The 8,927-nt window shown below is 46.6% G+C and overlaps 1 protein-coding gene across 1 annotated transcript in view; it reads right to left on the bottom strand.

The window, feature by feature from the left end:
• The window catches only part of LOC104162790 (fatty acid desaturase 1-like), a 7,822-nt gene extending 728 nt beyond the window's left edge, over positions 1 to 7,094 (bottom strand). The window contains exons 1-11 of the mRNA XM_009701606.1: positions 7,008 to 7,094; positions 6,583 to 6,693; positions 6,086 to 6,283; positions 5,173 to 5,274; positions 4,874 to 5,002; positions 3,330 to 3,390; positions 3,129 to 3,205; positions 1,951 to 2,048; positions 1,492 to 1,588; positions 827 to 906; positions 307 to 432 (exon numbers count right to left, since the gene is read on the bottom strand). Of these exons, the coding sequence (XP_009699908.1) occupies positions 307 to 432; positions 827 to 906; positions 1,492 to 1,588; positions 1,951 to 2,048; positions 3,129 to 3,205; positions 3,330 to 3,390; positions 4,874 to 5,002; positions 5,173 to 5,274; positions 6,086 to 6,283; positions 6,583 to 6,693; positions 7,008 to 7,094 (1,166 nt within the window). The remainder of the gene's footprint in view (positions 1 to 306; positions 433 to 826; positions 907 to 1,491; positions 1,589 to 1,950; positions 2,049 to 3,128; positions 3,206 to 3,329; positions 3,391 to 4,873; positions 5,003 to 5,172; positions 5,275 to 6,085; positions 6,284 to 6,582; positions 6,694 to 7,007) is intronic.
• Between the last annotated feature and the right edge of the window lie 1,833 nt (positions 7,095 to 8,927).

Here is an 8,927-nt window from a genome sequence, read left to right as displayed (position 1 = left end):
TCTTTCCCTGGAGCATACTCAGAGACAGAGGGACCAGACCTGGCACCCTACCGACCTCTGACTCTTCAGAGCTGAAGAAAAGGAGCTCCCCATTAGGTCTGACACCTTCCGTCTGCTATTACTGAAACCAGCGCCATGGCTGAACAGTTTTCCAATCCCTGTCATAGTCATCTATACTATCTACAGCTCTTCACAGAACTTCTGTGATCCAAGCTGGCTGCCCCTCCCCTTCCCATGTCCCTCGCTTGTTCACTCCGTAATATTGGAAAACCCTTGACTTGGGGCATGCAGCGGGTGGATACATACTGCACTATGTCCGCAAAAGCCGTGAGCAATGGCTTGCACTGGTACTCGATACCATGTTTGGCACACAGGGACTTCACCAAAGGGGCCACCTTCCAGTAGTTGTGTCGAGGCATTGTAGGAAAAAGGCTGTGGGAAAAGAATATGGTGATTCAATGGCATCAGTCATCACCCCACAGAATTCCTGCCTCTTTTCGGTGCCTCAACCTCCCCTTGTGCCCATAGCCATCAGTGCTCTGCAGTGGTCCCTCTCACCTCACTTCAGTACCTGTACTAACCAGGAGGCTGGTAATACTCACTCCTGTGCCAGGTTACTCCTATCTGAAGCGGTGTCGGTGCTCACCCATGCTCCAAAAATTTTCTGACTCATCACTTGGAGTTCCCATTCCATCCCCATAGAAAAAGCACCAAATTTACCCCCATTATCTTTTGTTCTTGTATGAGCTGATAGAGGCTCTTCAGACTTAGTGTAACTAGCGCTCCTTGAAATTCCCTCACATCCCCAACCCATGCTTCAACTCACTGGTGCTCGATTTGGAAGTTCAGATGTCCGCTAAACCAGTCATTGAACAAGGACTGATGAACATTACAGGTTGCCTGGAGCTGAGAGACAAAAACAGCAACACGTAAGTATTGTTTTAGGAACGTCCCTTCTCTTACACATGCCGAACACAACAGTAAGCAGGTACACGTTCCTTATCGTCACATGCCTTCTAGCTGAATACAGCAACGCCAAGAGCTATCTCCAGTCAACACGAGATGGCCACGCTGTGATACACGATTGTTAGGGACATAATTGAGGAGAACAAACCTGCCTTTCCAGTGAGATAAGCCATAACAACCACAACTTTTACTTCTCTCACTTAAAAGAACTGTGTAATGGCTTCAGAATGAAACTACTACAGAGTGCACAGGAGAGACATCTGCGTCCTTCATGCAGGGAAAGCTCTCTATCTGAAGAGTATTGTAGCATCTCTAATTATTTTCCTTGAGGCATTTGAAGCCTCCATCCCACTTCTGCACCTTCTTTCTCTCACTAATCGCTCACTTCACACAGTGAGGACAAGCTGCTGACGTTTTCCTCTCTCGGTTCCCATCGCTTCTGCGATCAGCTCTTTCGGGCGTTACATACCCAGAACTATAACTTCTCACCCTCGAAGCCACACGTCTCTGGAAAGAAGGTCTTACCTGGGTAGAGAACCAGTCCATGTTCTTATCATAATCGATGTGCATTGGGATGTGATTCATTTGTGTAATCCAGACAAACCAGTTACTCTCTATAAACCTGTGCACACAAACACACACAAAACCATTACTGATCGCACACCTACGCCCTAACCAGTCAGTATAAAACACTTGTACACACACAAGCCAGCCGTTGCTTGATAAAACGAACACCGGGAACCCCCAACATCTGGTCAGCAGATCAGACCTACACACACCTTCTACCTTCTACACAGACACTTTCTACCTTCTAAAGACACACGCCTGACAGCCAACAACCCCAGCCTTGCTGAAAGGCATAAGGAGACAGAAGAATAGGGAGTCGATGAGAAAGATGATAACCAGGAGGCTGAAGAAAAGCTGACGTAAAGGATCAATAGGAACCGAGTGAAGAAAACAGAGGAATTACAAGTTGAATGATACCTGACTAACAGATGAAGGCCCAGGATACCCTTCACCCCCAGTAAGGGCAAGTAGGTGAGAAAGAATCGGATGTAGAAAGTCAGCATCCAGGCCAGGTCCTGTAGTGTAGGGACCAGATAAAACTTCATTAAGAGGAAGAATTACTGGCTTCTGAATTTACCACCCACTTACGTGGTACTCCCTTTAAAACCTCCTATAATCTCTCACTGAGAGATTTTTTCCTCCCCAGCCCCACCACAAAGCAATCCGACATGCAGCTACTCCCCAGCCATTCCTGTGCTTGGGAATTATCCCGGTCTTATGAGCCCAGCACAGACCAAACACTAGAGAGGACACGCTCTAAAGCATCACGTTTTTCTCTGGGTCCAAAGAGAAAGCAAGTAGTGAGAAAACCAAAACCCTAGCCATTAAAAGAATTAAGAGTCCTGGTTTACCTCCATCTCATCCTTTTTTTCCTTCCTTTTCACATTTCTTGCAAACTCTTACTTCCCTCGTGCTCATTTTCTCCCAACTGTCCCACCTCCCAGGCAAGAATAAAACAGCCAAGATGCCTCATCTCTAACCCCTACAACTCAGAGAAGAGACATCTTTTTCCTGCATTTTTTCTAAAGTCCTTAAAAACCACGTTATTTCTCAAGGTCTTCGATTGTCCCCTAATAAACTACCTGCCTAACAACTCTGAACGCCTACTACACATCCCTTATTCCACTTCACACTGAACTGTGAGGATTTAGTTTCAGGGTACTTGAAAGCTACTTGATTTTTAATATATCATTTTGCAAATTGGAGGCACACTGAATCCTCCTCCACTCCCCCCCCACCCCGCGCCCCGATTTCTGCTACTTTTCCCCTTTTTCTGTGCCCCTAAGTTTTAATCGTATTGGTTTGGAAAAACAAAAAGGAGTGGTCAGGATGATCACTTCTACCTTAAACTAGACTCTTACGCTACCCGAAGGACAAGTTCTGTACGAACATCAACTCTGCAGGAGAAGGAACGCTTCCAGACCCTCACACACCCCCTGGACGGAGGCAGAACATCAGAGGGATTATTTCCCAGATCGTATACCCACACCCCTTGCCACAGGGATAGTCGGCTCAGAGTTCCTCCCTGTAATTTTTTGCGCTGAAATGTATCTGTAAAAGAAGAAGTCACCACTGGCAAACCGGCGCTGACTTACCACCCACTGTTTCCGCTGTATCACAAAGTAGAATATGTACCACTGGAAGTAAAGAGGCACCAGAGCCGGAGGACCAACTAGAGTGGAGAAACAGATTGCAGAGACATTAACCGTGTCCTTGTATCCCAGGGAGGTGGACTGGAAAAAGAAGGGGTTGAGGGAATGCTCTCCATAGAACTGCAAAAGGGTAGGGTTACTCACTGATGAAGAAGTACTGGTGCTGGTGGTTATAAGGCATGAATTTCTTCTTTTGTACACCAAGCTGTTAAAACAAGCAAATTACTCAGGCCGTGAAGACAGCTAAAGACATCTGTGCCTAAACTCTTACCTATGCTTTCGAAGAAATGCATACTTAGATACCTCCTAACCTTTGAAAGAGATGTCCGATCAAACCATGCTACCATCCACCATGCCACTGGCTTCATCATCCCCTGGAACATCAGTCTATGACGGCTACCATAAGTTTTCACCCCTGCCTTGGATGCACAAGAGCCTGGGTAGTCCCTTGCACCGCAGACAGCAACGTGCACTGGAAACTCTTTCCTTACAGAGGGCACAGTTGCCCGACAACACTTAAATCAAAAACCACATGGGGCACTGAGAACAGCTGGCTGCCAATATAGAGCTTCAGAAAAAAAGAAAACTCTATGGTACTATTAATAAAGATGACAGTGTGTAGATCTCCCACCTACTTGCAATTAATCTCCAAAGCAGAGAAATGAGCATCTAGACTTTAAACTGTGTCCACAGGAACAGGGGTCAATAGATTATCCTCCCTCTGAGAGTGCTAATTTTCCTGGGTTCACTGTATAAACACAGCAGATTGCATCACTGACTTCCTTAAGGAACTCCATTCTATCCTCGTACACGTCCAAACCAATTCCGGACAGCAACCCTCCCTTTATTTCAGTGCAAATCACAGCATTTAAGCCAGGCAACACTATGAATTTATGTAACCATTTTTTTGAAGGACGGACAAATGTTAAAGCCATTCATTTAACTTCAGAGTCGCACCAGAAATAAGAGTTGGACTCCAGATGGGACCCAGTCTGACACCCACTGTCAGCCTGAGACCACTGAAGTAACTTCTTTGATCAGTAATTGTAAATGTTCCAGATCGTCCCTGCTTGTCATCTGCTGCTTCATTTCCCAAAACACTACAATTAGTCAAAGCCGATCTCAGTAAAGAGAACAACTTGCAATCTTATCTTCATGCAACTGCAAGTCTCTTGTCAGAGAAACGTGAACTTGTAATCGTGACAAATATTTCACTCATTTGAAAACATAGCAAAAATAACGTCTATTGAAATTTTAAGAACACAAAAATGCCAGAAGTATTACTAAGGGATATTAGGGACCAGCGGAAGGCAAAGTAGCACTATATAAAATAGCAGGTCAACTTAAACCATTTTCTGGATGTATTTCTCATTTTACAGAAGCAGTTTTGGTGGGGTTTTTTAACCTTCAGAATAAATTTGGAAAATTTCAACCCATAGCAAGATTGTATTAGGGAAAAAAACATTAAAAACCAGTTGCAGCATAAAGTATACGGAAGCTGATGCGCCAGGATCTTTTCTCTTCTTGTTTCTCAAAGGCCATTAATGCCAAGCTGCACCTTCTCCAAATTCCTGAATTACAGAGACAGCTGATTAACCAAACGAGCTGGTCACTAGTCTCCAAGCTCTCTGCAGCTTTCCAAATTTGAATCCCAATGCTGTAACCTCCCAGCCTTCGGCAGTTCTCACCTCTACAGAGAGTGTTTTTCCCAAAGCAAAAAATAAGGGGTGCATGTTAACGTCAGGGTCCTTTCGGAAGCAGTTGGGTTTAGCGTGGTGTTGGAAGTGGAGGTGATTCCACCAGCTGGCTGGTGCTCCCTGCAGGAAGGGATGAGAAGAGAGTGCCGTAAAGAAGTTGTATCTTCTGCCCTTAGTCCTCCCTCCCCAGTAGTTCCTTGCATTTGCTTTCTTCTTATACTGAGGTTGGGTTTGACTGCCGAGCATCCCAGGCAAGGCTCTAGCAGACCCTCTCAGCACCGAATGCCCACCTTCAGATGGCCGATCACGAACTTGTGCACCCAGTGGTTCCACTTGGACTTGCTAAAGACTGAAAGGTGTCCAAAATCGTGCTGGAGCCAGCCAGCCTGGGCCTGGAATTATTAAAAAATAAATAAATAAGAAAACCAAAAAACAGTGCTGCTGGGGAAAAAGAAGCGTCAGGAGGCTCTGGATCTGAAAAGGGCTTTCTCTTCTCCCACTCCCACGCTCCTCACAACACACCCTCGGATGGCGAGAGCATTTCCACTACTAGGACCCAAGCCAAACACTTCTCTTTTACTACACACCAGTGCAGTCCTTGCCTAACAACTTTTAGTCCCAGATAGCTGTTTTCATGAGGAAGGCAAAAAATCACGGGGCGGGGGGGATGTGGAAGTGATGGAGCTCAGAAACAGCATTTATTCTCTTACAAAACTGCACTGAAACCGGCAACAAAGTCTCCTTTAAGGAGCAGCTTGCTGCTGCCTCCTCCGAGTACTTGTAATTCCAAGGGGATCAGCTGGCCACAGGAGAAATAGCTGGGGCTTTGAGAGCGGCTCTGCCCTCTCCTCTAACTCCCGGCAAGTTCCCATGGGAACGCGGTGGCTTGGCCCCTGCACAGCCCCTTCGAGCTCTGGCACAAGGGACCTCCGAAACGTAGCATGGCTTTCATTGTATGAAGAAGGCTGGGAATAAGGAGGGCTTTGACGGACTACGGGAACGAAAAAGCAGGGCAAAGTCTGCTCTACCAAAGCAGTATATCATGGCACTGTAATTTTGCCCCTTCGGAGGAACCCAGGGAGAAGGAGGATTTTGGGAAGTTCACGAAGAGAAGATTCCTCCTGCGCTAACGGCAATGAGTACCCGAGTCTCAAAAGGCTGGCTTTTGGTGTTTCTGGGGCTTCTTTTTGGCTAGCTGCTTACCTGGACAGTGCCTAGAAGCACTGCAGAGATGAGGAAAGGCACTGTGGATGCTCCAAAATACCAGATGGTGAGCCAAGCTGCAACATCCAACACCAAGATGTGACAAAGGTACAGGATGAAAAAGGTGCGGTTGGGGTTGAGAAGCCCCATCTTCTCGACGGTCGCGCGGAGTTCACGGAAATCTTCTACCAGCTTTTTCTGCGGGGAGACCCAAGCTGGTCAGACCCTGGCTGGTCTGAAAATGCCTCAGGAACTCAAAGGGGAGCCCAGTTTCCCCTCTCAAGGAGGTACTGTGGCAATGGGGAAAAGCTGAGGGTCACCTGGAGACAAATCTTCACTAAGACTACTAGTAATGACATGAAGTGAAAGGGAAGGTCCAGACCAACGCAGTGATTCCAGGAGATACTGTCATTTTGTGTACAGGGGATTCTGGCTGCCAGTGAGAGAAGTTAAATAGCACAATTTCAACCCAAATACCAAGTTTTTAGGATACTTACATTCTTGCTGGGCTCAAAGCTGGGTTGATCTGGTGCCAGTTCCCCAATCAAGAGTGGGCTCATGTACTTTCTCACTAGTGTCTTGTCAAGATGAAATGCTATGAAAGGATCCTGAAATACAGATATAGGAACAGGATGAAGAAAAACGATTGCTCAGGTGGCAGAAAAAGAAATATATTTCATGATACCCTGGACTCAGCAGAGAGCGACCCAACTAATGGAGCTGGCTGAACCAGATTTTACTGCCACAAATCTTACCGCTTTCTTCACACCATAAAGGATCATTTGAAGCTGAATCTTTTTTCATCTTCAAGGTCATCTCCAATCTAAACGACTCTACGATTCTACGAATTCTCTGTATCATTTTCTATCTGGACGCTGTTAAGTACAGGTCACCAAGAAATATCCGCTCACTCCCCTCTTACTTCTGAATCTGAAAATTTTATATCTTGTTGAACTTCAAGATACATCATATCAAGCACATACTCCCCTATTTTGTCTTTACCTTCCATGGCATTTTTCCTCAGGCCCCATACCCTGAAATGAAAGTCTGACTAGGGAGAAGGGCGAGATGTTGGCAGAAAAACTGAATCAGCTAGCTGAACTGGGAAAAATAATGGGACAAGCAGGACACAGACAGGTGACGGCAGCTTCTGGTGACCCACACCATCTCTCGAAAGCCTCACGTTGTTCCAAACATGCTTCCTTGGCAATCCCCGATGCCCACCCTGCCACATCTTCCTAGAATACTTTTGTTTTCTTCCTACCTGCCTCCTGTTCCCCAATCTGGTTCCCCTCCATGTTTCTGAAGAGTCCCAGGAAAAGTCCTCCTTACCATTCAGAAGATTCCCCATTAGCAAAAGCAGTTATTTTTATCATTTAAACATAATGGCAATCTCCATGGCAACCAGGCAGCCAGGTGGAAAAAAATCCCTACTGATTGTTATCACTACAGATTCCCTCGCTACATTTAGATTACAAATCCCCTGAGCACCCGCGGCACTTTGACATCTACTTCCTACCGGAGATCTCCCATTTAACTCCTTTTGCATATTCCTCTCCCGGTGGCCACATGAGCGTATACTTTACCATCTCCCTCAGCCTAAGGATGTTTTTTCCTTTCTGAGACAATATTTGCCCACGGCGTGTCAGTTTGGAAGCTTCCTGCACCACGCACTGTAATTACTAGCAGCACTATAATTACTAGCTCACCGTTGAATGCTTTTAAAAGAAATTATCCTTTTAAAAGATCTCTAGTCAAGAAAGGGGTTAAAAAAAACTGCTGGTGTTGCCAGCTGTCAGTCAGCCCTGTTGCATTTCAGATGTAGCATCCTCCCTGCCCAGGCTTATGTTTTAGAAGAGGAGAATGTACGTTTGCGTTCTCTCATTGGAAGAGGAACAAAAACGGGGAGGAGTACGCGAGCGGATCGGAGCAGGATGGTACCATACGGTTAGACCAATCCTTTCCATGGAGGCTGTAAAACCTGGCAGTGCAATCCTAACGGGAGGTTAAGGGACGGCTGATTGCAAATTCTAGAAATCAGAACACTTCAGTGGCGTTCGGCAAACTACAAGTGATCTTTCTTTCCTTTCCATTTTTTTCCCTGTTTTTGAGCAGTCCGATTCTTTTCATTTCCAGGACAAAACTATTAGAAAAACTGGAATTTACTTGGCTCAGGTTCCTGTGCGGTCAGCAGTTCAATTGCACCCAGCAGCGACACGGACGATAATGCCTAAAGAATGCGGCTGGCTGCAATCTGAGCAGCTAGCCCTCTTCAGCCCCGCGTGCTGGCCACCGGCACCGACCCGGTTCCGACGGGGCTTCGAAAACGCACGCGGGCATCCTGACCTCAGGACGTAGGTGCAAATTCACATGTTATCTTTGGCTTCCAACTATACGCATATGACGAAGGGAAGGAAAGCACCGGATCTCAAGTTTTATCTGTTCTGCTTAGGGCCAAAACTGGACTGAAACATAGTCCACCAAACCCAGTCTTGAGGTACCTTCAACATCCCACACCTGCCCTTGGGTCCACATACTTACATGTGCAGAAATGCCTTTTCTTTCGTGAAAGACGTAAGCGGACGAAGGAAGGAAAGACCCTCCCAAGATGACCCCGCACCCTGCTACCCATCCGAAGGACGGTCACTCCGCTTTGCAACAGCCCCTGCCCTTCGGACATCAATGATTTGGGGGGGGTTAAGACCGAAACCCGACTTTCCGTAACGTTTTGCGCTAGTGCCATCCCTTGCAAACATCGTGCTGGGTTTTTAAGGTTGAGAGTCCTGCCTCTACCCCGAGTATCCTTCATCCAGCCCTCCCCGGGATGCCCTGCAAGAGCCGG

The sequence above is a fragment of the Cariama cristata genome, unplaced genomic scaffold (assembly GCF_000690535.1).
Source record: "Cariama cristata isolate BGI_N322 unplaced genomic scaffold, ASM69053v1 scaffold10376, whole genome shotgun sequence".
In the NCBI taxonomy this organism is placed as follows: Eukaryota; Metazoa; Chordata; class Aves; order Cariamiformes; family Cariamidae; genus Cariama; species Cariama cristata.
Note: the sequence above shows the minus strand (reverse complement) of the source record. Positions and strands in the feature narration are given on the sequence as shown.